This window comes from Augochlora pura, chromosome 5 (assembly GCF_028453695.1).
Source record: "Augochlora pura isolate Apur16 chromosome 5, APUR_v2.2.1, whole genome shotgun sequence".
NCBI lineage: Eukaryota > Metazoa > Arthropoda > Insecta > Hymenoptera > Halictidae > Augochlora > Augochlora pura.
The window spans coordinates 1890157-1916735 of NC_135776.1; the positions used below are offsets into that span (position 1 = coordinate 1890157).

Genomic DNA, 26579 nt, shown 5'->3' on the forward strand with positions numbered 1-26579 from the left:
ATATTATATAGCTTGCCCTTTTCGTTGTTCGGCGTGCAATTGTACTCACAGTTAGCCTGTTAGCACTTGGCGTTAATGGGTTAGGTACCAGCGATAGTGGCGTCTGTATCGACTGCCAGTAAGATTGTTTTATAACATTTGAAACCATTGACGCGTGTATAACAAGGGCATTCAAATTGCAGGAAAATTTCGGAAGGAGTTTAAACGTACTTTTCGTTGCACTCGTGGAAGCGGTTCTCGGGCTCAACGTGGCTATCCCGCTAGTTCGTCTAATCTTGCCAGAATAAAGACTCGGACCACTACTATACGAACAACGTTCAAAAATAATAATAACGTGCAACGAAACTCCGAAATTATACCCCTCAGCGCCATAACGAGCGTTCAGCAAAACGAAAAACACGATTGATCGTAAGTAGGCATGATTATAATTGTCGGATGCGCAATGAGATTCACACACACAAGGGATCGTTTATTTGCATTGTAATCGAAACTTTAATGTAAAGGTATACGGTACTTAATAGTTACAAAGAGGAAACAGCATAATGTTCGTTCGACTGGTTATCATTCAAATAACAAAGGATATTTGAAAAAGCGATCTGTATTTAGTTCCTACTTCCGTAAAAATCGGTAGTCACTGGTACGTTATTTTGCAGACGAGAATTTGCATAATACATATAACGAAGCGTCGAGTTGTTTTTGTTTGTTTAAATGTACCGATCCCGATAATAAAAGTGATCAACATTCGTTCTCGCTGAACATGAACTGGAACTATAGGCACACACGCGCGTCTGCACGTTATTTCACTTATAATCGACTGGTAGCATACGTGCTCGTTATTGTATTTATAATTATTTTTCAAACGATATGCCAGCCACGCCGACAAAATCGTGTATAAAAAGTTTCATAACATATACATATATATGTATATACATACATATATATACGTTGCTACTATGTTATAAATATAATGCGATGTAAAATCCGATACTATGTACACAACCTCCTAACATTTTACGTCGTCTCAGTGGAACTTATTGTTAATTCGCTAATGTTGTACAATTCAATCGTGTACGAGGATTATCACGCGCAAAGATCAATTCCATTGTTTATACGATCCCGTCGCTATTCCTCTTGAATGATGGATTTTATACGAGCTGATTCTGGATCAGTAAGTTTTTACATCTAATAATCTTCTCCAAAGAAAACCAAACATAGGAAAAATAAATTTAGTCACTTATGAAAAAAAAAACTTCTCACGAATATATTATCTTTCCATTCCACATCACTAATAACAAAGCACGTTATAAGCGTATTTATAAAAAAAAAAAACAGGAAAGTAAGACTTATCGTGGATCAGTAGAATCTATTAGTGACAAGATTAGTATATTTGCCTTAAATTTTAGGCTTTGCGGATACACGAAACTATAATGACGATTCTCCTTTAACAATTAAGGGTAAACAAATTTTTGTATTTGCCATCGATAGTGTAAGTAAATTAAAGCATTAAGTAATGATTATCTATCGAATGAACATAGTTCGCTTGCCCATCATTTTACTCAATGAAACGCGGTACAAACATGTTTGTACAGAGAAAGACATAATACATAATTAAGGTTACTGACCTGACTATATGTATAGTCTATTTACAATAACTGTTTGTTGTTATTAAAAAGATATATCGATTTTATTAACTATTCTGCCTGTATCGATGCTGCATTCGGTAATACTCGATACACGATAATACATTTAAACACTAATCCCCTCTACTAATAATAGATTATTAGTAGACTTTTATATATGAAAGTAATTCAACAATATCGAAGAATTTGTGTGTTTGAATAATAGCCGCAGATCAATGAAGATTCGTAGAGAAACATTGTTATAAATGAGACCTACGAAATATTCAACATACTGTAATTAGATAAAACCATTCTGAAATATGTATTAAACACGCACATACGACGGTTTCCATCGCTGTTTCAAGAGCGACTCCCGCGGTTAGCAATCTTCTATACATATTGTATAGTAACATCATTAAAATTACACATCATCCTTTATAATTATTATGCTTACTCGCATTCACGAGGATTCACAATTACGTCTTTTGCGAGAAAATTTAAGAGAAACTGTATGACATTCTTTCAAGCTGCTGCTTCTTCGACAACTTTACTTTCAGTTGTACTACTCTCAATGACGATAGGATCATTCTCAGCTTTTTCTACGGCTGTTGTTTTAATGGGAACAATATTTTCATCTAGAGTAATTTTTGATGAGTTGTTAGCATTCATAATCTCGTCGATAGGATCTGTTGTAACGAGTTCTTGAACAACTGGTGTATCTATATCAACGTCTTTAGCATCTACCTCTTCGACCATAGTGTCTGGTATTGCACTTAGATCTATGCCTTTCTGTGTTTCTTGAATCGGGGGGTTCTGTTCGATTTGAACGTTCTCAAACTGTTCCGGAATGCCCTGCTGTTCACCTTCCATTAAGCCGCTTTTAATTTCTTGGTCAGTCTGTTGCATATTGCCAGGCTGATTCGGTTGCTGGAGCTGTGTACTCCTGCCTCGTCCTTTCCCACTTTGGTGTTGTTGATTATCAGGTGGTGGAAGAATCGGAATCGCAGCTTTTGGTCGTCTCATCGGAGCCGACTGTTGTTGTTGTTGTTGCTGCTGTGCTGGACTATAGTACGTACAACCTTGTGGTTGGAAAAGCTCTTGCGGGGGTGGAGGACGCTGCGGCTGAAACCAAACGAATGTTTACGCAACTATAGGAACAAGAGCTACGAAAAGTTTTGGTGACAAGCCTACCTGAACTGGTGGGCTGTATCCTTGGTAGCCTGGATAGTTTGGTTGAAATGCTGGACCATTCGGGCCAGAAACATAATTGATTATACTAGGTGGAGCAGTCTGTGGAGGTATAAATTGCGGTGGCGGTACCAAAAATGGCGGTGGAGCATAACTAGCCGGTTGACCATTCGGTGGTAAAGGAATAACAGGTTGTCCAGCCAGAGGCGTGGCAGCGGCGGCGACAGGTGTAGTTTGCTCGAAATGACCTTGCGGGTATCCTATTAAAATTGAATCATCATTAGAAAAAGTACTACAAACATGCATACACGTGACCACTCACGCAAAAATAAAGTAAACAGAAATGAAATTTGTCAGGCAAGTAAGGAAACTACTTTATCTTACCTTGCGACTCTAAAACACCTCTTGAATTGCCAGCTAGATGCATGTACACAGAAGTCACATATTAATATGAAATACACAGCATATTTACAATTAATCGCCAACAAATATTTTAAGTACAGGATATATTAAATATGATCAAGAACATTGAAATGTATTTAGTACCTTGAGGGGGGAAATATCCATGCTGGTTGTGCTGATTATGTTGATTGTGTTGGCTGTGTTGAGTGTGTTGGCCATGCTGCCCATGCTGTGATGGATAATTCTGTTGTCCAGGAGTCTCAGAAACTGTAGGACGTTGCCGCAAACTGGAGTATCGCTTCGGTCTATTGGCAGAACTATCTTGCTGTTGAAGCGATTGTTGTTGTGGCTGCGGTGAGGAATGAGATTGCTGTTGTTGCATTCTTGGAGGTACCGTACTCGACCTCTGCTGGTTGGACGACTGCCCATAGAAACTTTCTGGACATATATATTTGAATAAGTTTCGAGATCATTCAAATTAGCTATTATATATTTGTATATCAAATACCCACTGTTGTGTCTCCCACTTTGATGGTACTGTGTACCATCATTAAGACTAACATGCTTCATGTCATGCGTAATCTGTTGCTCATCGTCGTTCTGTACATTACTATTTCTCTTATTCTCCGCGGTGATCGGACCCGCCCCGCGTCCCTTTGGTTTAGTTTCAATCGTTCTATTAGTAACCATATTGTTATTAGCGTTCGTCCTGAATCCTCGTCCGCGTGTTCTACTCGCTGCCAAGCTTACAGACTCTTGGACGTTCCTCTTGTTGTTATCTCTTGGAGATGTTTTTGCATTCACCAATTTATCCGCGTCACCACCAGCTCCACTATTTCCATTATTACTCTGAGTATGTGAAGAGTGCTTGGTATCCTTTTTCCAGGCTGGATTTGTAGGCTCATTAGGAGCTTTATTTTCATTCCTGTAAAAAAACGATGCAGTTAATCTGTTAAGAAATTAGAAAAGTTATTTCCATTATTTCGAGAAACGTTACATACGTGTGAGTATTAGATGCACTGCTTGGTTTCGTTTTTGGACTATCGCTCTGAGTTTGCAATGGTGGAAAGTTCTGCACTTTGTTCTGTAATTTATTTTTACTACTATACCAAGCCGACGAGATTACTGGTTCCTCAACGTGGCTAGGAGCATTTTTATTAGTTCCTAGTGCCGGAAAATCTTCACCACTTCTGTTAAACTTTCTATTCCTATTGGTGACATTTGTTCCTGGTTTTCCATACGCATCTTCATCTTCCCAGTTACGGGTATATTTGTTGGGGCCACGACTATAGAGAATGAAATATATAAAATCGACTGTCTATAACAATTATAAAATGATATTTACCCGTATCTTCTTCTTCTTCTAGCCCTAGGTGGTCCTTCTTCATTTCTAATGTCATAGCCGTAAACTGCTATCAGTTCTTCATGGCTCTTTGGTGCCTGCTCTTCGTCATTGTATCTGTCATGATCCCATCTATCTTCTTTATCTTTCCATACTTTCTTCTCTTTGGTTTCCCTTTCATTCTGAGACTCTTGGTTGGTTTCTGTCACTTCATCAGCAGTTCTGTCATCGTGTTCATAAAATGTCCCTCTCTTCGGAATATACTGTGGATTCCTTCTGTCCTCGTCGTCGTCTAATTTCTTCTGAGGTTTCTCTTCTTCTTGGCCATCGCCGCTCTCCCTTAATGCTCCATCTTGAGATTCAACGTCAGAGTCGGATGCATAAATATCGCATTCGGAGTCTTGATGCCCATCGGTTTGTTCGCTGCTCTGTGATAGAAAGATTAGAAAGATACATCAATAAAAGTGAATAAAACTAATCTAAATGTGTGCGACATTGTTAAAATGACCTCAAGGAATTCAACAATGTGAAAGTGTATACAGATAGGATCGATTGTATGTGATTACAAATCGAATGTGAGAACGTAATCTCCTGCCTGTGCATACACCAAAATTGTAAAACGAAGACGAGATCGTTCGCCGGTGAATTGAACACAAAGGAAAGTCTAATCTGAGTTATACACAAAAGTATTACAACAGTCTACTTAATCCGCTTAATCGGTTCTTCCGCCGAACTTTCAATCCAGTTTAGGACAATACGGGCAACCTGTCTAAACAATGACAGCTCGGAAGACGACGAACACCAAGGGAGAATATGAATTATTTCTCTGGAATTATCAGGAAAATATCGAACCGGAAAGACGCTGTTATAACAGCTAACCTGGGTCTCTTTCGTTGCGTTCAACTCTTCACAGGAATCGGAGAGGTCGTCGGAACCGCACGACTGATTAGACTTTCGACGTCGTCTAGTATCCGACATGTTAATTCAATTGGGGCCACAAGGTTCCCGAACTATCACCGGTTTTCTCTCGCGAGAACGTGTGCGAAACGATCAACTGCGGATGACTTTTAAGGTCGAACTAGTTCGTGTCTGTCTGATCTTCTTCCACTTCACTTGAACGAGTCCAAACGGGTCCCTGATCCTGATCAATTCTGATCTGATCTGATCACGATTTCTCGGTCACGAATCACGGACCAGACTATCACGATGTCGAGAAGGCACACCACGTTCAAGAAATTTTCGCAGCCGAAACAATTTCGTCGGGCTGCTGTCACTAAAAAGTCTTGCAGAGAAGAAACTCCAACGCTTTTCGAGAACCGTGTACATTCATTACGTCCATGGATTACAAAAGATGTTTACAGAAGCGAAATAACGATACATATTGTTCGACGATACATTTTTACTGCGCTTGCGTCCCTAAATTGTGCACCGTGAAATTGTTCTGCCATTACTCTTTTGAATTCAAAATTATAGACAAAATCTTTCACGGAAATCTTCCTGTTTTCTCGCTGAAATTATTTAATATCTATATGGAATACATATAAAGGTTGTCTCGAAGATGTGAAGGAATAACGTTTCGAAATATGTAGTACAGTAATGGGCCCTACCACTAAATGCTTTCCTTGGTTTCCAAATTGGCGCGCACATACCTTCTATTTTATTGCGCATCTAACCCGCAATGTATCCATCGTCAACCAATCAGAGAAGAAGAAATAATTTTCATACTGCTGCGCAGTAATAAGTTCAGAGGTTTCGCATCTAGTATAACGTGCAACATGTACATAGTATAGCATTGCGAGCATCATACTCTGTGGCATGCTGTGGAATTCCAAAAGAATTTTAGCATGGAGTACAAATTTAAAACTTAATAAATGATGGTATATTTCGTTTCTAACTGTATTTCATCTTCCCGTCGCATGAAGGCGAGCGAAATATACCACTAAAAATCATCCACGTCAGTTCACGTGGCTCAAAATTACTGGTTCTTGAACGAAACAATTTAGTCAAGGAACAAAATTCCTGTAAGATACTGCGCAATCGTAACAACTACTCGATAAGTTAATGTTAATGAGTGGTATTTAAATTGTTTTGAAGTTCCAAGCTGCAATTGAACTGCCTCCACATTTATACAAACATCATTTCTTCGCAACCTTAATGGCAGTCGCGTCGGCACTGATATTTACCACTTTCGTTCATTGAAAATATGGTAAAGTAATCACTACTTTACCAATATGTCGAATAATCGTGGTATCTACAGTGTGCTGCCATTTTTCCTTATCACTGTATATGGACATGATATGAAAAGTTTCGATGATACCGTTCTGTTTAAAGTTAACTGGCCAGGGAAATCTAATACTGATTTACTGGTATGGATATATATATGTATATTAATTAGCTAAATATAAATTAGTAAGTTTATGTTTCTTATAGGAGACACGGCCTAATGTAGAGCCTTACTTTATAACAACTGCGAACAATGAACGGTATCAGTGTATGATTCCTGATTTGGCTAGTCAAGAAGAGGATCCTAATGAACCTTATTATGGAGTAAACCCTATAGAAATTTTGTCGCTCCTGTTTAGGCATGGTATTTGTTCTTATAAGGTATACGTTTTAGAAGTTATTACTATCTAATACTTGAAAAATTCCTTCTGTACAGTATGATCTGTTTAGGTGGAGATATATTGGACATACGAATTATGTCATGGAAAGTTTGTACGACAATATCATGAAGACAGAGAGGGGAAGAAAGCAAAGATACAGGAGTATTACTTAGGTACCTTTAACAATGTGCAAGAATTGAAACTGTTTGCAGAATATCAAGAAAAGTACCTAAGGCCTAATGGCAAAGCAGACATACCGGTTACCAAAGTCGATGGGATCAATATGCCTTATGTGGAGATTGAGATGGGCGATGGCACAGTTTGTGATATAAATGGTAAACCACGTAAGGTCAAAGTTCGATATGTTTGTTATCAGCATGGTAGACACGATTTGTTCTCTATCAAGGAGCTTATAAGTTGTGAATATGAAGTCATTGTACTGTCTCCTGTGCTGTGCCATCATCCTCATTATAAACCACAAGGTACAGAAGGAAATGAAATCAGTTGCTTGCCGGTTGACAATGCACCAAAAAAACCAAGAGCACTTATTTCAATGGAAATGGAAAGCTTAAAGCTACAGCATCAAAAAGTGACGGTAAAACCACTTTTTCTACATTCTACACAGTTAACTATTTATTCTTGAATACACTTGTGTTTTGTCTGTATATAATGTTGTTATTTACAATAAAATTTGTACATAATTCTTGTCTGTTATAGTAGTAAATTTTTATTATCAATTTTTCTAAGAGACATGCAGATTGTTGTTTGAAGATTGAATACATAATGCACTTTATCCATAGTAAACACTATATGTCACATAATAATAAGAAAACTTCTTTTATTGAACTGATTCTAAGTATCTACATATATGATCCACATGATTTGTCTAGTCAAGCCATGTTAGAATTTGTTTCAGCTTAGTGTTAATCAATATTTTCCTTGTTTCTCATCCATATACTGAATTCATTATTTGTTGCACAGGATGACAAGCCGCAGAAAGTCTATGCAATCCTCCATGTAGATAAGGAGGGCCAGGTCAGAATATTTTGTATTTTTGGGAACAGGCTAAAGCGCTTGGTGGTTCTTATTGTCACTATACATCATTAATGTGTATTTCATTCTGTCCCTTCCTTTTCTACATATATTCATTCCTCTTGAAACAACATATTTTTCTAAAATAATATATTTGAATAACAGTATAAAATACTATTTGTGCACTGTTACATGTAATGTAACACAGTTTATTAATGTGCACTAGTTTTCTCTGCTTTATTTCGTCACAGCCAAACTTATAATATTTTCAGTGTTTGTCATTGTTGCTTTCCACATTGCTCCAAGCATGCACACTTAAAGAAAGAGAAAATACATAAATGCCAGTAATGGTAAGGCAAAGGAGCAATGTTATATAGGAACAGTTTCATTCAATATAACATTAACATTAATTGTAGAGAGCTACTCATTTCACGGATATGATTAATAATTTAATCAACGTTTACATGTATTTCAGGATGTCAGAGTTGAGATACATCAGGTGGACATGATGGACAAACATAACGCTGAGGACTCTATCAATTCCATAACGGATCAAGGTATCAGTCCGGCGGAAGCAAGTCCAGTGAAAAATTTTCTAAGTGGCAAAAATTGTTTACACGGGGTGAGCGTACATTTATTCGAATTATATTGACTAAAATAAAACACTGATTAATTATAAATTACGAATAGGGCAACGGATGGTGGAAGTACGAGTTTTGCTATGGGCGTTCTGTGGTTCAATACCACATAGAACGGGACGGTAGCAAAACGATAGTAAACCTCGGTAAATTCGATAAGCAGAAGCATCTGAACTGGATCGCCGCGCACCCACACAAGAAGCCAAAACCACCAGAGCTGCGCAAACAGCTCACACATTTTTATAGCGATGGGAATATTTGTGATAAAACTGGCAATCCCAGGCAGACTGAGGTATGAAAAAATAAGAAAAACAAACAGTTTATAATTTTAATTAACAACTAATCAATTTTCAGGTAAAACTAAAATGCGTCGAGGGTCACGCGGCCAGTCCATCCAGCGTTTCCCTGTTTTTGCTTGAGCCGAAGACCTGCGAATATGTGTTGGGAGTCGAATCGCCGTTGATCTGCGATATTTTAGAGTACGCTGATAGCAACGGGCTCCTAAGTGAGAAGTTCGAGGTGAATTTCGACAAGATGAAGACCACTGTCTACCATGAGTACGACGACTTGGATGAGAGGATAGCGAATGGAGACGAATAGATTAATGCGTTAACAATATCAAATTTCTGTATCTAAGGTGACAGTACCCGGTACTGTTGACCACTTGTATTTAGTTCAATGTTTGTTGGTTTCAATGAGTGATATCCAGCAATTGTGCAACCATACATATTCTTCGGTTCGGACGGTTATTTGTACATTATTGAAAACTATGTTGGTTGCAAAGATACGAAAAGACTTTCGGATACACAATAAAAACATTTTTACGCCAATTTTGTTGATGTCGTATATGTTCAACACCGTATAAGTGCGATTCGTGATCACTGTCCGATGTTAAGACCGATGCCTACGCGAAACTGTTGCTTGCTGTGATTCAATAGACTGCTGATGACCAGCGAGGACTCGGGTATAGGATACAACCGTTTCTCGAATACAGCGCCAACGGTGGTCTCAGAGTTGACAATTCCGCGAAATACTAGATCCGCGTAGGGAACATTCATTTGATAAACTATTGTAGCAACCGAGTGATGAGTCCGCATGTTGGTCTCCAGCTCAACGCCAAGTTCCAAATGCGAGCTTGCTTTGTGATGGTAGCACACATGCAGACCAGCCTCGCCAAGAGTACCGGACAGAGTTGATAGACCAGTACTGTATCGGAAGGCGACACACATAACTGTTTCTTGACCACCGGGTACTTTAGAGCCGCGAAGACAGGCCAGCTCCGCTCCCAGAGTGACTCTCGATGAGATCGCTTGTAGATAGTGCATCACCAAGGTCCCGTGATTCTTAGCGATGTCCGGGTTCGCCATTGTCACCGCTAATGTAAAGTCATTCGCGCGGTATTCTGCGGAAGTACTTGATGCCTTGCATACTCCATTAGCTATCTGTGCAGATAATTTGCACCGGAACCGACAACCTATCGTGTGTATGAACGAAGCAGAGAGATTTCCGTTTGGTGATATCTGACCGATAATCACTGGGTACCTCTCCTTTGGTCCAACCAACTTCGTACCTTCATAACTTGCGCCAAACTTGTAACCGGATGGTGTCACAGAGCTCAGCGTAATTGTATGTGTAACATTGAAATGGTCACTAAGCACCTTCTTGATTATCAAACGCGCTCCCTCGAAGTTTTGCGGATATAGAGTCTTCACCTTTTTGTGTAGGTCCTCGAAGCTTCCTGGATTTCCTGGACCCCTGTCCTGCGGCTCTACGCACTGCAAGCATTCCTTCTCGTTGTACACTTCGCTTGGTTTTTCCTCTTTCATCGCCGAAGCGTGCACCATGCCCATTGTGAGACATCAGACGCTCACAGAGTAGTGTAGGAGAATATTAATCGTTTCCTTTTTAATTTGGTTCGTTATGCATTCACGCGAATTTCGAGTATTTTGCATGCGGGTTAGCAATTTAAACTGCTGCCACATTTCAAACGTGAAGCGCGTTAGCATGATCAATACTCGCAATTCGACAACGACTGGAATCGATCGTCATTCCCGGAGTGGCCGCTAGATGGCGTTAGCGTCGAGCGTTCCATCCAATTTTCACTTTTATATTGTTATTTCAGTAAAAATATATTTTATTTAAATAAATAAGCTCGCTTAAAGTGTGTAAAATCCTTGCAACTATTATGACAATAGGTTTTAGACTTTAGTTGCTGTCCATATGGAATTGTTTTTGGAAAAGTTTCGTTTCTCGCTAGTACTCAATGGGACGATCTTTTGTATATATAGGAGTTCCAGAATTTAACCTTTGGAAGTGTGTGCTAGTGATGGCACAGCTGAACATTGATCGCTAACGTAGAAATTGTGGCAGATCTGCTCAGTGGGTGTTGTCACGTGTCTTTTCAAGTAGCTTGTGTTCGGCTCCCGATTGCGCGTTCAAGTTCGTGGTTTGCTCAAACCTCGGATTTGCACGCCTGCACGGTCGAGTCCTTCACGTCGCTCCTCGAACTACCGCGATTTCCAAATTGGGGGGCAATCGAATAGGTCAGACGAGGTTGTAATTTGTCGCTTCCATATGCAGGCACTGCAGATAGCAGTATGCCATGTTTTTTGGAATAAATTTTTCTATTTACACAGGGGCTTTAAAATTTTACTATTTCGTATAGCGCACTTATAAAATCTAGCACTATTATGGAACAAATTTTGTATACTGTAACAATTCTTTATTTTTTTTTATAGAAATGATACAAGCTTTACGTAGAAATTTTTTTCTGAGCCTCGCTATTTATTTCAGAGGCGACTTGAGTGAAGAGGAGATTCCAGTTCCACACTTCATCTGGTTCTTTCGTCAGGTTCTCATTGTACAATTTCTCAGCAAGAAGGGACAAATTAACGCCATTAAGGGAAGTGAACGCGGCATTCTTCACCAAGTCGGTATCGAGCTCTTTGTAAGCGGTAACTCTGTTCACGTTTACCCTACAAGATGATTGTCAATAATAGAACATAAACTAAATCTCTGCGGTTCCGAATACAGAATTATGCACTTATATTGTAACTGTATTTACGTGGGAGTATTGACATCGGATAGTGCGCTGTCCTCTTGTATTTCGTCCAAATCTGGAATAATAGGGATGTCTGCAAACAGAACAATACTCGTGTTAAAACGTAAAAATTAAAGCGGTTTCGATCACCCGTCCATTCCTATTAAAATGAAGGCGGTGATCATAAGACTAATGCATGTGATTAAAAACTTCTCACCGTCTGCAGGGTCCTTCTCAAGTCCCCGACTTCGTTCCCTAATAAACAGTCTATCAGTGACCATGGTTGTTTGATTTTTCAAAACTACATATTATACTCACTGTTCAATTATGCTAGACGTCCCCCGAACTCTATTAAGAAAATATTAAGTGAATAAGAGAAATATAGTAAAACAATAAATGAATTCTTTCAGAGAATAGAGAACTACAATGCCACCACCTGCCGCTCTTCAGTTCGTCTCCCCATCCCGTTTTTCTGGTGCGAGGAGGTGCCACAGGTGGTTGCGTCGATCTGCCAGCGGTTATAGATATAGGACTCTCCAAAAGATCATCGTCCGACTTACTATCTTCCTGCGTGATGTTTTGCTGCGTTGAGCGTCTGCCAAGCCGGGGTAACAGCTACAAATAAAATAGCCATGAAGAAATATTATATCTACGCTATCTACAATTCCAGCGAAACATTAAAATAATTTTGCCGTAGGTCTGAGGTGTTAAGAAACAAGGATGAAGACAGCATTCTTTACTCTAATTTTCTAAGCGTTCGGGAGGTGTAGAAAACCCTACACTGTAATGACAGTTACCGAGGCAATACTGCACTTTTGGCGAAGCTATACCTTCTTTGAAGTGATCTCCAAATCCGCGGCCCAATCCATAACTGCCTAGCTGTTCAGTACAGGAACAGAAACGCGAAATAGTTAGGTCTGTGTTTGCAGCCAGTAACCATAACAACTGACCGCCCCGCCACGCGCCGTTGAATCGAATTCACTGCTCGTCTTTGCGTTCACCTCCCCTCTTCGGCATTGTATGAACCGCGAGAAACGTGACTGGAAACCTTGCGAACCAAACCCGCCACGCAGTAAACCGGTTCCGAATTTATCAAGCTCTCGGGCGCGCGACTTTTCAAGCGTTTCGCTCTTGCGATTTAAATCTTAGGGATTTAAGGATATCGAGAGAACGCTAAAGCAAGATAACTACAAAGTTGTAAACAGTACATTTATTACACAAAATTGCTTCAGATATTTAAACTATGTATATACAGCTTTGACCGGCTGCATCTGGCAGGGGCACTGAGATTTCTAGCAGTCGCAGAGTCCTCGGCAACTTATCAGTATCGGAACAACTAATAATACTTTGTGTCGTCGATTTGCCGTTGATATTCTTCGTCATCGGGGTTCGGTTCGCAGTGGTTATCATTATTGGGCGGTCTGACTCGATTGTACCTAATTAAAAATTATAACTTCAGAACTCTTTCGAGGATCATAACTCTGGCGCAGTTCTTGTTTCAGGTACCTGGAAAAATCCCCTTTACATAATCTCCAAGGCAGCACGTCGATCCTTTCGTGCAGAACAATGGATATCTCCGGGCTGACGAAGTTGGTGGTCCCAGCTCCGGAACCACGTGTCAGGAGCCTCCTCTTGCCATCATAACAGCAATGCTGAGCAGCCGCACTTCCGCTCCCTTGCGTCAGCAGCGAACGTACGCAGTATGCTGCTCCAGGCTTATAGACGTCGAGCCTTTGAGAACTACCGCTTACATCTCGCCACCTGAAGTACCTCTTCTGCGGCTCGTCCCAAATTTTGTCGTCGTAAAAGATATTGCTGGGATACTGACAAGGGCAGGCAGGCAACGAAGCGAGACCACCTGCAATAACCGGGAATCACCGGCGTTCACAGAATCAGCAACAATGGATGCTGAATATTTCCCCTGTTCGGCTTACCTATGAAGACCTTCTCGATCTTATCCCTGCTGTTCAACCATTTCTGGCATGGGTCCTCGCTCGTCTCGTTCACGAAATTTAACTCCTTGAAGATATCACGGCCTTCCACGATGGAAGTGTTTCGCAGACTTTGAAGAAGCCTAGCTAATAATATGCCCAAACCTTCGTGAAACGCTGTTTGATCCTCGAAGGACGCGTAAATGTCCAAAGGACTAGCCATTTCATCCCCGTAATCATCGGTCTCGTTTGTTCTATCCTTCTTCAACCAGTCTTCCAACCAGAAGGGTAGTCTGCTATCCTGGAACTCAATCTCCAGAAGACCACGCTCCCCGATAGAATCCATCGACGTCGAGCTCACGTTTTTCTCCAGACTCAAGCCACCCTTCTCTTCAGAACCTCTCCCGTCGTAGTCCTCGTTATTCACGTACTGATCAACGAATGGTAATGAGGATACTAGTAAACTTCGAAGACACTTTCAAGATAAAGCCAATCACCTGTATCTGATCGGTTGCACCAGTAGCAACATGGTCATCTTCATTCTCCAAGACTGCGATGTTCTTGGTCTCGTTTCGAAAAGGAAACAATTTGCCTCTTGAACAGCTCGACCGATTTCGGCAGCGACGTCGTTTCCGGTGTTTCGCGTGCCTCGTTGGAAATGGTACCTTCTTCAATCCGCCATTCCGCTTGTCTTCGAGTGTGACGGTCACCCAGGAGGAACGAAGAAGTCTAGGCCCTGAGTATTCTTGAACAAGTTCGTCTAGATTGTGTCTTGTCTCCACGTCGTTCAGCTGTTGGAATAAATTAACAACTTTGTTGCTTTTCAGGGAGGCGTCAATTTTGCGCTTATCAATCCCTATCTCTGCTTAAAGAAAGATAGTGAAAGATATAGATTTAAATTATAAAATTTGTGAGTTCTGGAAAAAACTATTTTCGTGAGTTTGGTTCAAGGTATTGTAGCTCCATAGTGGGATGCAGGAGGATTCGCTCCCGAGGAAGGCCGCCGGTCGGCATAAGATCAAACAGAGCCCCGTGTTTGGCTCGTGGATCTCAACAGGTAAAGGGACGCAGCAGTGCGCGAGCGGAATGGGATACGCTTGGCGGATCCGGGAACGTTTCTACTTCTGGGAAGTGTACGCCGTGAGCTCGATTACTATTCAATGGCGTAGCAGCCACTGGAATTTCTGCTTTTATCTCGAAAATTTAAACTTTACTATAATTCGTTGGTAATAAAAATTCGAGGTTCGCAATTAACAAACTTATAAATTTTAGGAAAGAAGTAGTCACGTGTGTTCTGTACTCACGTGATCGCTCTTGTGTACTCCAGCGGTGGCCAAGATCGATCGGAAGGCGAGGATCCAGCAAATCAGAACGGAAGCTTTCATGATTGTAAGGGTCTATCGCCGCGCACGTTTGTCATAATGCGACCCGGACCTCGATAACAATTTGAATCTTTTTGTCTCAACGGTGACAACCGTTTTTTCCCATCTTTGACGACTCTCCAGCCAGTGACACTCTGGATCTTCGTTCCATCATTGCGGGGAACTGACTAGTCAATTGCAATTCGTAGGATTTAAGGACATCGCTCCGCTCCGGTGTCTTTGGCCTTTGGTTGTTTACGCGCAGAAAACGGCGAGACTGGTACAGCGGCGGGAAAGCGAGCGATAACAGAAGAAGAGAGATAAAGAGCGCGGAGAAGTCTTTCGCACGAGCAAAAAGGACGCAAGAAGGAAGGAAGAGAGGTATCGCACACGAGGCCACGAGGCACGCACCGTTCAAAGGCCTACCGCTATATGTATAGTTGTGAACCGGTGAAGAGTTCTGTCCCACTATAATGGCCAGATGGTGGTAGAGGAGAGACTGCTGGAGAGGTAGCGCGTCGAATGACGGAACACTACGTCATTTTACAGACCGTACAGTTCACGGTTTAGGGTTTCTTACTTACTTAGGCGGCAACTCGGGGGGCTTTCAGCCCTTCCCTTTCCGTTTCACACCGTACCTCAACGTTTTTCCACCGCTGTCTAATCTCTTTTCTTTAACCTGTAATCCTCCCGCGTTTAACATTTATAACTCTCCGGCGGCTTGACCGTTCCTATCTCTGACAACGGTGATTCTTTAATTTTCGTTTTATACCTTATATACGTAATATACATATAATATATGATTATATAACATATACTGGAAAACCAGAAGATGATTGACTGTTCTATGAATAATCGTAAAAGAAGATGGAATCAGGGATTTTTTGAGAACCTATATTGTCCATAGAGTTCTGAAGAGACACTTTTAGGTTGCTCTGTACAGATGAAAAGCCTGTAATTGAATGATAGTATCGAGGTCGTTCTCCACGAGAATCCTCGAGGAATTTCGGCCTATAATTATGCAAACGATCGGATATGTTGTTTGTCGCAACGCGCGAATCTGTCCGGGTGCTAACTACGCGTATTACGATACGCGAAGGATCTAAATAAAGCGGTGGAATGCAATGGGACGTATTCCGGTTATTTTTAGACAGGCAAATTCGAAAATACACCCACCACGGATTAAATATAACCGAAGATGCACGCGCACGGAATGCAGCGCGACGGCACGCGAACGCTCGGTTCGCCGCGCAAATATGCAAATCCCCCTATCGAAAGCGCCTCGGTTTGTATCCCCCTTCGTCGTTTTATTTACCGGTCCATAGGTTTTCTCGTTTGCGAGTTTCCTCCCACCAGTCCTCGTCTACTTTGTTGCTTTTCCTTTCTAGAAGAATCTGTACTGTTCCGTTAAGCCATCTTTTCATCTGTACAGGCACATCTACATTCAAACGAAAAGCCTGAAAAAAATAACAGAAGGCACCATAAAAAGACTCGAAGCTGGCAATGAAATGGCACCGTAGAGAAAACACAATAGAACAGCATAATTGGGGTTATTATGGTTTCAGCTGCGTGGATCAAAGACCAAAAATTATTCCTGGAGACAAATTGGCCTAGCCTGTCAATTAGGCTCGCGTTAGCGGGAATTTATTTGCTGTACCGTGCCGGTCGGTGGCTAACGAGAAAACAGGAAGACGTCGATACGGTCAATCTCGTCTGATATCACCTAATCGACCTACCAATTTCGTTGGCTTCATATTTCGTAGGCTCCCTGCTAAGTGATCATCCTGCGAATAGAAGGGAATTCCAACGCAGGGTCGTCAAACTAATTTGTTTACCTCCTCGGGATACGTCGGCAAAGAAATAAAACGCCGTTGGTTGAGAAGAAGCTGAAGAGAAGTTTGGAGTTCCCCCGGATCAAGTTAATTCGTTTATTTACTCGCCGTGAGGGAGGCGGAAGGGGGTGAAAGTGGTAGCACTTAACACCGGTAGCAGTGACATTCCGCGACTGCCTCTCTGCATCCAACGGCGCCAAAAAGTCATCGTCTCTGGCCACTCTGTTACCGCCACGCTCATTTTTATTAACCCTTTAAATTTACCAACGCGTTCGACAAAAACACTGCGCCGGAGCCGTTCACTTGCCTCGAATAATTAACCGCATAGTTTATTACTTTGTTAAATACATCTGTTAGGATGTAACCTTGCTTACAACAACAAGCGTTAATAACGTTGCCTCAGAATCTCTTGTGCAAGTATTTCTAAGGAGGTTACGGGGCATAAATCACTTCAGATGGTCTCTATTCATCCTTAATCGTCGCTTGCGTGCGAAGCGTGACTCTGTCAATTGAAAATGAAAGAGGTGTCGCTTAAATATCCGTTTTTATTCAATCGTAATTAAAATATAAATAACACTAACGTCTAAGATGCAGCATTATATACAGTTTCCGGCAGGCTCGTTGCGTGTGGTTATGGTAATAATTTAACAATACAAGATACGTTTGGGACGCGCGCCAATCGTGGATACGTATGACCGCGCGCGAATTCAGGAATGTTCTTATGTACAAAGTCGGGGTTTAGAATCGATTGAGACGACGATCACGAGGCGACTTTCTGGGAATGACTCTCGTATCAATCGCTTTTACGTCGCCACTACACACAGATACGCACGCACTCTTCATCTTTCACTCAGTCATACATTCTCGATACCCTCTGTCAACTTCGATGCTCTCATTTTTAACGGCAACCGCAGCGATCCGCGATCATGTCCTGATAGACCTTCAATATGACGTTCTCGTTGTCGTCGAAGAAGAGGATGGTGGTGCCGAGGAGCTTGGTGGGCACGCAGCAAGGTCGCTCGACGTCCTTGGCCAAGCCCATCTTGTGCACGATGCCCTGGATGGTCGCGTGGTTCGTCGGCTGCTGATCCTGACTGAGAGGCGACTCGCAGACTCCCTTGCAGTGGTACGCTGAGTAGCCCACAGGAGCTATAATCGACGAAGACAGTCCGATCTCCTTGAAGTCTACGTAGAGCTCGTGTCTCGAGCAGTCGGTGACGTTCTGTTGTACAGACGCGTGACTCTTCGTAGACCGTCTCTCGCGGCGATTTTTCAAGTGTATCCTGGATGTTCGGTGACTCAATCCTCCCCTGCGCATGGCCCTTCTATAGATGTCCATTGAGATGAATAGCTTGTCGTTGGAGAATGGATTCTCGTAACGATCTCTCAAGGATGTTTCTCTGCGACGACGACCGGGAGCTTTTTGTTCGCCGGGACTTCCCGACTCTTCCCTTTGCGTCCTCTTCTGCCTCTGGAAGAATTCTGATCCGTCTCCGCCCTCCCATCTCGCTTCCTCTGGCTGACCCTTTCGTAGGCTCTTGTCGTTATACTCGTTCTTCAGATCAATCTTCTCATCCTCTTCGTTGTACGTCACTTCGCCCTCGACCTCGTTGTTCCCGTACGCGTAATAGCTGGGGATCATCTTATTGCTCTGATCGCTCCGGCCATCGTCATCGAATAGCACCAAGATTGGCTGCTTGCTATGATGATACTCGTTGCGACGAGAAAATTCCACGTCCACCTGGTCCTCGAACAGAGTGGACGCGGTCACCAGAAGTCCGAGGTTTGGCTCGCCGTTCAGCCAGGCGAGCACCGCTTGCTTCACGTTGAAAATCTGAAGAAAAAACCGTTTCAATCTCTGTTCGTGCTCTACACTTTTGCTCTATCTTCTAGGGTCGATGAAGCTCACCTGCCAGCCGGAGGCGTGTGCCCCGACGTACCGAACGTTCAGAAGTCTGTGCTGGTCCGGGGCGTCCAGGCTCCTTTCGTCCAGAACTTGGTACACTCTTATCTGAGGAAAAGAACCAATTAATCATTCCCAAGAACGCTCGCCTTACCTTTAATCGATATTTACCTGATAGTAGGCAGATGCTAACGTGGAGGGATGCGCGGTCTTCGCCGACGTTCTCTTCCGGTACAGATGCAGCTCCGCTTCTAGAACAGATTCGTTCATCTCCAATCCCGTGATGTTGAAGAAGTAGAATCTCGACATCGACGTATCTGCCGGGAAATGTACATTGTGCAGTCAGGATATTCGTGTCGCCCTTGAGGAAGCGTCATCAGTACCTCTTTCGATGAAGCTGCGGACGACCTTGGCATTGTACGGATTCCTACCGCGCGTGACACCGCTCGAATCAGCCACGTTGTTGTACAACTCTATCATAAACTGTGGAGGCACCTTGCGACGACCCATTTTCTCGGTATGGCTGCGGATCCCGAGGACCTGTAACGATCTCACTGATGAGTTGTCTCTTCGGCCACTACGTCCCGTTCTGATCACGGACCTGTTGCAGCTTCTCGAGAGCCTTGTCCCGGAGAGCATCGTGGTCCCCGTCCTGGTCCAGGTCAGCCAGAGACCAGGAGCTCCTCGACTCATCTACGTTGACATCGTAGTCCCCGTAAGCGTCTAAGCTCCTCGACAGCAGCAGCAACAACCCCAGGCAGAGGTACGGCACGGTCCTCGTCATCGCGCTTTTCCGTCGTCCTTATTTCAACGACTGCTGTCTTCGATCTCCTTGCAGACAGCCCGTGACAGTTTCGACGACTCTGTCAGCAATTAGTACAACAACCACAGCGTGCATTCACCGAACTCACGTAGAGGCAACGGCGATTGTTCTCGCGCGACGGGGCGAAAGAAACTGCGTTCTCGCGAGGAAGGAGAGCGGACACCTTCTCTCCGCTGGCGGACAGGAGGTTTGCCGAACCGAACGGGACGCTAAGTAGCATATGGGAGGTCTTCGCTGCGAGGAGTCACCTTTATGCTATGCCGGGAGTTGCCTCCCTCGCGTTGCTCCCCGCAGCGACATCGGCTTCTCGCACGGGACACGGGAGTTGACGCGGCGGTCTCCTCCCTCAAGGAGGTGGTACACACGCATCACCTTACGATCACACGGCAATCAACCCTCTGGCCAACTGGGTCTGGTTTGTCTTGACACGGGGATGCGGGAAACTTCCTCACAACGAACCCTTTTTGGTCTTACAACGGCCACCGTTTAGACAAAACCATTTTCTTCCAGCAACCAACCAGTTTATTTTATATTCGGTTGCAATGTCAAAATTTCACTGCTCGTTGTCAAATTAGTTCTTATACTTAAAAGAGACATTGAAAAATCATGGAGGTTTAGGGTGAACCCTTATCGCTCCAAGTTATCGTCGTAGCTGTATCTGTGAGCCTATTCAATTTTGTTTAGGACAGATCATCGCTATATCGAGCATTTTATCATGTATAGACTGTGCAGAGAGCGGACTGATTTCAGGAGTCGTTCAGGATCCTCTGTAGCGAGCAGAAGCGGAAGAGGAGGGTCACCGGCGCCCGATACCTTTTGGAGGCGATGATGACACCGCGCGACGGGGCTATTAAAAAAAGCTCACGCTTCCTAAATTCCGTGGGATTCGTAAGTGGCGAGTTATGTGGCCCGCCTGGCCACATATTTCGATGTCGCGAATAATCGGTTGTTTTCCTAAGTGGACGATGACGGATCGGCGAGGAGGGTGTCACAGTCGGTATTTCTCGCCCACGCTGTGCGCGTGATCCGAAGATCGAGCTCTCGACGACGACCTCGTTCTTTTTGTTGCATTTACTTTCGTACGGGCGAAGCACACGGAATGAGAACAACGAATCAGCCGGAGACCGAGCCGCTGTAACTACAAAATTGGCTAGAGGCAAATTGGCGGCGCGTCTTTTGTACGGGATCAGTTCCTCGTTGTATTCGCGGCTTACCAAATCGAATTCTTATTTCTTATTTCTAACTCGGACTCGGATATGTCGAGACGATCGGGTGGTGTTTGCCATTGACGATTCTTTTACAAAGTCATCGTACGTTTATTAATCATACCAGTACACGGTGCATATAGGAACATCGAAACGGTAGCCCGCGCGGTTCGCAGTCAAGCGGAATCGATTCGTTGTTTGCTCCGTTGACTTTTTCAATCTCCTTCGTTCCTCTACGTACCCGCTAAACGCAAGCGCACTGAGTGATTTGAATTATCTCCCTCTTCGAACCCCGACGAGTCCTGAAAATTACCAACGTGAACACATTGCCCTGCAAATCTCCTCGACAAGTCGAGCCAGAAGCGATGTAGGCGCAAGCTGCGATTCGACTCATCGTCTGGTTGAATCAAGCTAGGAACTCTTAAGTACCTGTACTCGTGAACTTTGAATCTAGCGGGCGTGCAGGTGTTCTGCTTCCTGTACAAACTAGCTAAGCATCTCGATGGCTCCTTTTTCTCCCGCAGCAAACACATTTCCGTTCCGTTACCCGGACACGATCCGACACACTGACCTACGTTAATTTGCTGGAAGAATCAGAGATTGTAGATCAGTGAAATTAATATCGTTTTACGGGAATGAGAATATCTTACACGGATGACAGGTCTGACGTCAGTCGTGTTCGTGCCGTCTTTGATTGCGACCTCGCTGAAATCCAGAACGGTCTCCATATGGTCCATCTTGTGACACGGTCCGGCACAGCCGCACTTCTCGATCATCTGGTATACTTCGTCTCCTAATGTAAAGAGGTTTCAGTCAGTTAGTCCGGTCTTCTTCAAACGGATTTTAAAACTAATCTTTTCTAGGTATCTTCATCGAAAAGGATGGTTGCCGAGATGTCGTGGCAGAACAAAACCCTCTACGTACCGTTGGGCCCTTTGATGCTAACCGTGCTGTTCCTCATTGGTTTGCATCCGAGATCTTCGGAGAAATTGACCAAAAATTAATTCTCAAGAAGCTAAACTCCGCACGTAGGGACACGCAAGATACCTTTATCACAGCGACCCATGCACACGCCAACGTCTATCGTAGTTTGATGAGGTGTGCCAGAATGCACTAAATGCGTCATTGATTCCCGTCTGCAGAACGTGTCCGGTGTGCATTCGCATGCTTCGACGACCTCTATCACCCGGACACCTTGGATCGTGGTGATCCTTTCCATTTTCGCTGCCCTGGGACGACAATGAGCCTCTTGGGAGCATCTCTGGAATAAAAAAGACGTTAGGAAAAATAAGAGGAAATAAAAGGTCCGCAGAAGCGGTGAAAAAAAGAGGGGTATGCAGAAATTGGTTGCATCTCTGCGATGATTTGCAACGTCCGCCGGGGATTTATAATAATCGCGAGGCATGCTGTCTCCTGTTAGGATCCTCTTTGGTACTTGATTTCGTTCGCGACACGCGGGCCATTTAATTATCCTCGCTGCGGGATAACCGACCGTTATCTTTCTCCGTGCAGGACCACGGATCCTCTCTCCGCGATATTTCTGGCTAAGAATATTTTCTAATAAATTCTGTTCGCCGACATCATCCATCCTCCCGATGGGTCCCAGGAACACAATTCGGGATTTAGTAGCTGGCCAGGCCGGCGCCGGATCGGTGACCCGGCACGATACGACCTTCCAAGGACGCAAAACACATCCTCTCCGGTCTGCATATCGCGTGCAAGAAAATGTTCCTTGGACCGCGCAGCTCGTTTCCCTCCTGCGGCGTGGGTGCTGCAAGATCGTAAACCACCGATCCGGTTGCATCACGTGACCAAAATAGCACACCACACCGGGTCGGCAAAAGTGATCTAGTCATCGAATCGTTTGCGAATCGTTTGCCCGCTGGTCTAGTAGTCGATGGGCGATTCATTCCGTTGGTTATTGACAAGGCTCGTGGTAATCGCATCAATCTTGCTTCTACTGATACCTCTTTAAAACCAAAATCTTTTTTAATTCGGCGCAAGTTGATTAATGCTCGACTATAATCATTTTTCTACGGAAGCCATCGGCCGTGTACGCATTATTGATCTCTAGAGAACGTTCAGATGAGTTCAGACGATCTATTAGGATCTTATTATAGGCAAGATCTTAAGGGCTCTTCGATCGTTCGATATATCGACTCAACAGTCGATCTAGGGTGGGTCAACGTCCTCCGACGAATTTCGGTCGAGTGAAGAATGTAAAATGTGCATAATCATCGTGCGAAGGATGCGGCGGCGATGCCTTGCGCGGGGTGCACTCGCCGTAAAAGTCGTGAAGATCGTACGATCGCGCGATACTGGCGTGGCCGCATTCCAGCTGGCGGATTGGTCGATCCCATGCGTCATAAATCTACACGATGTTCGTGCTTTTTTTCGCCCTTCGCTGTAGCCCTTGGCACACGTAACCCGCCGCGCGCGCGGTGTCCTTTTTCGCTTCACAAATTCGAAGTCCCATTCTTTGCTCTCCCTGGTGCCAGCCTCGATCGTGATCGAAAGACCTTTGCGAGATCGTTAACCGAAACGATACTCGGACGGCAAAATCTTTTTCGACGTCGTCTTTTTTCTCGGATCACGGTTCGACAAACTTTTGCGAGCTTTTTGTCCTTTAAACGAGCCAACTGGATCTTGCACCTGGTGCATCCCGTCTGCGTGAGTCATGTCGCTCTGGATCTGCATTCCTGTCGAATGATCTCCGCTACGATCAACCAATTCCTGGACGACTTGAAATCCCCTTTTTTTGATCCCCAGTCTAATAATTATACAACTAGGGGGACTTTTATATCGGACTCCTCCCTTGCAGTCAACGGAGCCATTTTTACCTATTTGTTGTCCCCTTATCGGTAGGATAGCTATTGTCAAGAGCAATTTGCGATGAATATGCGACCCCAGCCTTTTGTTTTACTGCGATTATTCGTTGAATGATTTAACCCAGACCTAGCACAGCATGCCATTGCTCCTCCTTCTCTTCCCTCCTTCCCTTCTCTTCTCCCTCTAACGCCCCCCCCCTATTACTATAATATAACAACCGGCAGAGTTGGGCCAAGTGCTTGGACCATCTTAAGAAGCTGAAGAGCTACGGGACTGTAGACTCTAGATTTTAAAAGAGATCCTATCAGGTAACAATATATGTATTTACAGTCTTATGCGCGAGGAAGCGCGTAAATTTGCGTGAATAAATTATTACTTAAATTACAATTGCATTCCGTTGCATTCTAAAATAGATCGATGCAATAATGCCTAAAGGATAATACCGCAGTAATATTCTAATATTTCTACAATTGGCATTAGAAATTATGAATGGAAATATGAGTAAGTGGGTAGTCCCGCGTCCGGTTGTCTTCGTAAGGCGCAAAAAAAAAAGAAAAAATCAACTGGATGTAGAACTAGATTCTGTACAATTTATCCTCGCAATACAACGATCTGGAATTTGTCAAGGTTTTAGATTCTTACGAGGAGGTGGTCCTATCGGAATGATCCAAAGCCTTCTCACCGATCAAAAACTAGCTTGACCAACTAAAGGGTTACCTGTACCACGGGTCGGCTAGCGTCTCCAGGATCGTCCAGAGTGTGCCTCGGACAGAGCTTGCGGCAGTGTCCGGCGTTGATTTGGATCACCTCCCCCGATATTCCTGGAACGCGACGGGATCGGTTATTTGCAGGGTGTCGCACCGCGGGGCGAAGTTCAATGAAATGTTTTCGAAGCTGGCCCGCTCGCTTGCCCGCGTGTTTGTTGCAGCAGCATCGAAAGGAATGTGACGCGTGTAAATCGGTTGGCGCCGCCGGTAATCGCCGCGCGAAATTTACGGGTTTGTACCGCGCGGTTGAACGTTGACAGAAGACATAAGAAAAAGAGGGTGCCTATAGGTGTAACCGATGCTATTTTTGGCCCGAGCGCGTGGGACAAGTGGAATGCCAGGACCCCGGGTTTCTCTGATTCACGTTACATGTCCCGCTGTTTTCACACACCCTCGCCTTTCCGCGTTTTCTACCTATAAATGGCGTTCACCGGCGATCCTGTCACGGGCCGTGCAAACTAAACCACCATGGGATGCACTCGGAGGGCGTGATTATACCAGATGCGTCGGTCGTACACGCTTAATTGACAATTGATTAACGAAGGGCGGTTGTTCCGTTTCGCGGAACGGTTTGCTTCGGCGAACCGCTGATTCCTCCTCGATCGCTGTGATCGACATTCCACGAACCATGTCCCTTTGATCGCCCGCATTAATTGATCTCTATGGGACGACGAATCGAATCGAATCGAGTCGCGAACAAGATTGATCGGCTCTGCCCGTTCCCACCGTTTTTACACGCTGGAAACCTATAAGAAAACCGGCTGCAACTGATTTCGGAACAATTGAATTGTTTTTCGGTTAATTGATCGAAGTGCAATTGCGAATGCGTCTGGTGTATATAGGAAATCACAGCTTTGACTGACGGGAATGCGACACCGGTGACGGTGACCACCGGACGCTCCATCCTCTCTCGATCGGCGTCAATTGATTGAACACCCGATACTAATTCGCCGGATCGGATCTAGCGGCAAGGCCACCGGCGTTTACTGCTCGTAGAACATGGGGCGCCGGTATGAGAAACGAGGGAACGCGGTTTCCACTTAGTCAACTCGCTAAAATTATGCAACCATGCTCTTTCTTCTTTTCCCATCGCCGGTGAACGCACTCTGCTGCCAGCTGCCGCCCTCAGTGACTTCAATTTCATTGAAATTGAGTAGGACGATGGATCTACGACTTGTTATACCCCACCGTGTATTACCTGGTCTTTCAAACCTAGACCTACCGACCTTCCAAATTTCATTGAAACGAGAGCCACACCAGGAAGGACTCTTCACAACTCTCCCGAGTGTTAACCAGTCTTTAAAGCTACATCTGTCCCAAGGAATCCCCAAAAGCTAGGCATTTAACCCTCTAATTTGTGGAAATCGACAGGACCAACATCCAAAGGACTTCCCTAAAGCTAGACCTATCGCACCTTTGAGTTACACCGAAGTCTCTGGGAGCCACATCAGGAAGGACACCCCGCGAGTCGCTTACCGTATCCAACGTCGATCATCTTCTCGTGTTTCGCGCAGCATATATGTTGTCGGGTCTCTTCCCTGCGCACCCTTCCCTCTGAATCCTCGTCGGCGATCGCTGTAACAAGAGGGTCAGTGAAAATCCTCTAACCACCGGATTCCGCGCAGGACTAACGCAACTTCGTAGAAGGATTGCGTAACTTACTGACGCAATCTATCACTCTATACTATCACTCCCTTGAAGACGGGGTGTGGAAAGCGTGCGAATGAGTTTATATGTTTACCTAGTCGTAGGTTGGCCAGGCAAACTAGGGTGAAGCCACCGAATACGGCCCATCGACCCCTCGTGATTCTTATTCGCATCAGTACGAGTTGCGGCGAACGCGGATTGCTTTCCGAAGAACAAGAGGGTTGGATCTTCACAGCGGCCGAGTGATCGGATCCCTGGATGACTAGATTGACTCGTGGTGCACGGAATAATCGCGGACACGCGCTTCTACTATGATCCGTGCGTTACGCAGCAGTGGAGACGCACGGGTTTGATCGATCACGATCGGTAGTTGCCCACGCAGGTTGCGATCTGCGAGAAGACTGGCCGTCTGGAAGC

General features: G+C 44.1%; 8 protein-coding genes and 1 long non-coding RNA gene across 20 annotated transcripts in view; 3 read left to right on the forward strand and 6 right to left on the reverse strand.

Annotated features, from left to right (window-relative positions):
* LOC144470395 (orexin receptor type 2) overlaps positions 1–606 on the forward strand; it is an 18217-nt gene extending 17611 nt beyond the window's left edge. For 4 of the 6 annotated variants that reach the window (XM_078181459.1, XM_078181456.1, XM_078181457.1 and 1 more), the window contains one exon: positions 183–465. In XM_078181459.1, coding sequence (XP_078037585.1) covers positions 183–406 — 224 coding nt within the window. In that variant the 3' untranslated portion in view covers positions 407–465. Of the gene's footprint in view, positions 1–182; positions 466–503 lie in introns of those variants that run through there. The other 2 variants (XM_078181460.1, XR_013494106.1) reach the window with 2 other exon arrangements.
* On the reverse strand, positions 498–5864 carry Btz (CASC3 exon junction complex subunit). 2 transcript variants are annotated; one of them, XM_078181450.1, is made up of 8 exons: positions 5431–5864; positions 4555–4979; positions 4211–4495; positions 3722–4134; positions 3354–3647; positions 3192–3224; positions 2811–3067; positions 499–2741 (listed from the first exon to the last, which is right to left on the reverse strand). In XM_078181450.1, the coding sequence occupies exons 1-8, from the start codon at positions 5527–5529 to the stop codon at positions 2142–2144; spliced, it is 2406 nt and encodes an 801-aa protein (XP_078037576.1). In that variant the 5' UTR covers positions 5530–5864; the 3' UTR covers positions 499–2141. The 2 variants fall into 2 exon arrangements, with proteins under 2 accessions (XP_078037577.1, XP_078037576.1); XM_078181451.1 differs by lacking the exon at positions 3192–3224 and having other exon boundaries at positions 498–2741.
* Positions 5865–6329: 465 nt separating this feature from the next.
* On the forward strand, positions 6330–9654 carry LOC144470200 (endoplasmic reticulum lectin 1). Of its 2 annotated transcripts, XM_078181104.1 has the most exons (7): positions 6330–6917; positions 6982–7155; positions 7225–7749; positions 8136–8189; positions 8662–8808; positions 8877–9116; positions 9179–9654. In XM_078181104.1, exons 1-7 carry the CDS (start codon positions 6783–6785, stop codon positions 9422–9424), a joined length of 1521 nt encoding a protein of 506 aa, XP_078037230.1. In that variant the 5' UTR covers positions 6330–6782; the 3' UTR covers positions 9425–9654. The 2 variants fall into 2 exon arrangements, with proteins under 2 accessions (XP_078037230.1, XP_078037231.1); XM_078181105.1 differs by lacking the exon at positions 8136–8189.
* Positions 9655–9702: 48 nt separating this feature from the next.
* On the reverse strand, positions 9703–10674 carry LOC144470381 (mitochondrial import receptor subunit TOM40 homolog 1). Its single transcript, XM_078181435.1, has one exon. It carries the CDS (start codon positions 10672–10674, stop codon positions 9703–9705), a length of 972 nt encoding a protein of 323 aa, XP_078037561.1.
* An 870-nt stretch (positions 10675–11544) lies between these two features.
* Positions 11545–12828, reverse strand: Ift43 (intraflagellar transport 43). 2 transcript variants are annotated; one of them, XM_078181219.1, is made up of 6 exons: positions 12695–12828; positions 12301–12479; positions 12183–12212; positions 12082–12119; positions 11889–11958; positions 11545–11799 (listed from the first exon to the last, which is right to left on the reverse strand). In XM_078181219.1, exons 1-6 carry the CDS (start codon positions 12731–12733, stop codon positions 11577–11579), a joined length of 579 nt encoding a protein of 192 aa, XP_078037345.1. In that variant the 5' UTR covers positions 12734–12828; the 3' UTR covers positions 11545–11576. The 2 variants fall into 2 exon arrangements, with proteins under 2 accessions (XP_078037345.1, XP_078037344.1); XM_078181218.1 differs by having other exon boundaries at positions 12082–12131.
* Positions 12829–13170: 342 nt separating this feature from the next.
* LOC144470270 (uncharacterized) lies at positions 13171–16020 on the forward strand. 3 transcript variants are annotated; one of them, XR_013494095.1, is made up of 4 exons: positions 13176–13296; positions 13367–14549; positions 14623–15184; positions 15366–16020. It is a non-coding gene; the product is annotated as an uncharacterized LOC144470270 (long non-coding RNA). The 3 variants fall into 3 exon arrangements; XR_013494096.1 differs by having other exon boundaries at positions 13171–13296; positions 13355–15184; XR_013494094.1 differs by having other exon boundaries at positions 13367–15184.
* LOC144470269 (uncharacterized) lies at positions 13201–15463 on the reverse strand. Its single transcript, XM_078181220.1, has 5 exons — positions 15100–15463; positions 14293–14586; positions 13799–14225; positions 13371–13722; positions 13201–13300 (listed from the first exon to the last, which is right to left on the reverse strand). Exons 1-5 carry the CDS (start codon positions 15178–15180, stop codon positions 13201–13203), a joined length of 1254 nt encoding a protein of 417 aa, XP_078037346.1. The 5' UTR covers positions 15181–15463.
* A 1493-nt stretch (positions 16021–17513) lies between the features above and the next one.
* LOC144469742 (bone morphogenetic protein 2) lies at positions 17514–19903 on the reverse strand. Its single transcript, XM_078180323.1, has 5 exons — positions 19493–19903; positions 19275–19431; positions 19063–19208; positions 18898–18999; positions 17514–18822 (listed from the first exon to the last, which is right to left on the reverse strand). The coding sequence occupies exons 1-5, from the start codon at positions 19673–19675 to the stop codon at positions 17887–17889; spliced, it is 1524 nt and encodes a 507-aa protein (XP_078036449.1). The 5' UTR covers positions 19676–19903; the 3' UTR covers positions 17514–17886.
* A 1092-nt stretch (positions 19904–20995) lies between these two features.
* Positions 20996–26489, reverse strand: LOC144469744 (uncharacterized). Of its 2 annotated transcripts, none has more exons than XM_078180326.1 (8): positions 26257–26489; positions 25992–26090; positions 24472–24569; positions 21967–22180; positions 21844–21897; positions 21570–21712; positions 21349–21503; positions 20996–21221 (listed from the first exon to the last, which is right to left on the reverse strand). In XM_078180326.1, exons 1-8 carry the CDS (start codon positions 26333–26335, stop codon positions 21164–21166), a joined length of 900 nt encoding a protein of 299 aa, XP_078036452.1. In that variant the 5' UTR covers positions 26336–26489; the 3' UTR covers positions 20996–21163. The 2 variants fall into 2 exon arrangements, with proteins under 2 accessions (XP_078036452.1, XP_078036451.1); XM_078180325.1 differs by having other exon boundaries at positions 24466–24569.
* Between the last annotated feature and the right edge of the window lie 90 nt (positions 26490–26579).

Coding starts and splice junctions, on each gene's coding strand:
- Btz (XM_078181450.1), bottom strand. CDS start 5,529: ATGTCGGATACTAGACGACGTCGAAAGTCTAATCAGTCGTGCGGTTCC. Junction 4,135..4,210: donor AGTGCATCTAATACTCACAC/GTATGTAACGTT, acceptor GTTTTTTTACAG/GAATGAAAATAAAGCTCCTA. Junction 2,742..2,810: donor GATACAGCCCACCAGTTCAG/GTAGGCTTGTCA, acceptor GTTTGGTTTCAG/CCGCAGCGTCCTCCACCCCC.
- LOC144470200 (XM_078181104.1), top strand. CDS start 6,783: ATGTCGAATAATCGTGGTATCTACAGTGTGCTGCCATTTTTCCTTATC. Junction 6,918..6,981: donor AATCTAATACTGATTTACTG/GTATGGATATAT, acceptor TGTTTCTTATAG/GAGACACGGCCTAATGTAGA. Junction 8,809..8,876: donor GCAAAAATTGTTTACACGGG/GTGAGCGTACAT, acceptor AATTACGAATAG/GGCAACGGATGGTGGAAGTA.
- LOC144470381 (XM_078181435.1), bottom strand. CDS start 10,674: ATGGGCATGGTGCACGCTTCGGCGATGAAAGAGGAAAAACCAAGCGAA.
- Ift43 (XM_078181218.1), bottom strand. CDS start 12,733: ATGGATTGGGCCGCGGATTTGGAGATCACTTCAAAGAAG. Junction 12,480..12,694: donor TGGAGATCACTTCAAAGAAG/GTATAGCTTCGC, acceptor TTTTATTTGTAG/CTGTTACCCCGGCTTGGCAG. Junction 12,213..12,300: donor GACGAACTGAAGAGCGGCAG/GTGGTGGCATTG, acceptor TTTTCTTAATAG/AGTTCGGGGGACGTCTAGCA.
- LOC144470269 (XM_078181220.1), bottom strand. CDS start 15,180: ATGAAAGCTTCCGTTCTGATTTGCTGGATCCTCGCCTTCCGATCGATC. Junction 14,226..14,292: donor GTGCAACCGATCAGATACAG/GTGATTGGCTTT, acceptor TTCGTTGATCAG/TACGTGAATAACGAGGACTA. Junction 13,301..13,370: donor TGTAAAGGGGATTTTTCCAG/GTACCTGAAACA, acceptor ATTTTTAATTAG/GTACAATCGAGTCAGACCGC.
- LOC144469742 (XM_078180323.1), bottom strand. CDS start 19,675: ATGACGAGGACCGTGCCGTACCTCTGCCTGGGGTTGTTGCTGCTGCTG. Junction 19,432..19,492: donor CTCTCGAGAAGCTGCAACAG/GTCCGTGATCAG, acceptor AGATCGTTACAG/GTCCTCGGGATCCGCAGCCA. Junction 19,209..19,274: donor CCGCAGCTTCATCGAAAGAG/GTACTGATGACG, acceptor ATTTCCCGGCAG/ATACGTCGATGTCGAGATTC.
- LOC144469744 (XM_078180325.1), bottom strand. CDS start 26,335: ATGCGAATAAGAATCACGAGGGGTCGATGGGCCGTATTCGGTGGCTTC. Junction 21,713..21,843: donor TAGCATCAAAGGGCCCAACG/GTACGTAGAGGG, acceptor TCTTTACATTAG/GAGACGAAGTATACCAGATG. Junction 21,504..21,569: donor ACGTCAGACCTGTCATCCGT/GTAAGATATTCT, acceptor TGATTCTTCCAG/CAAATTAACGTAGGTCAGTG.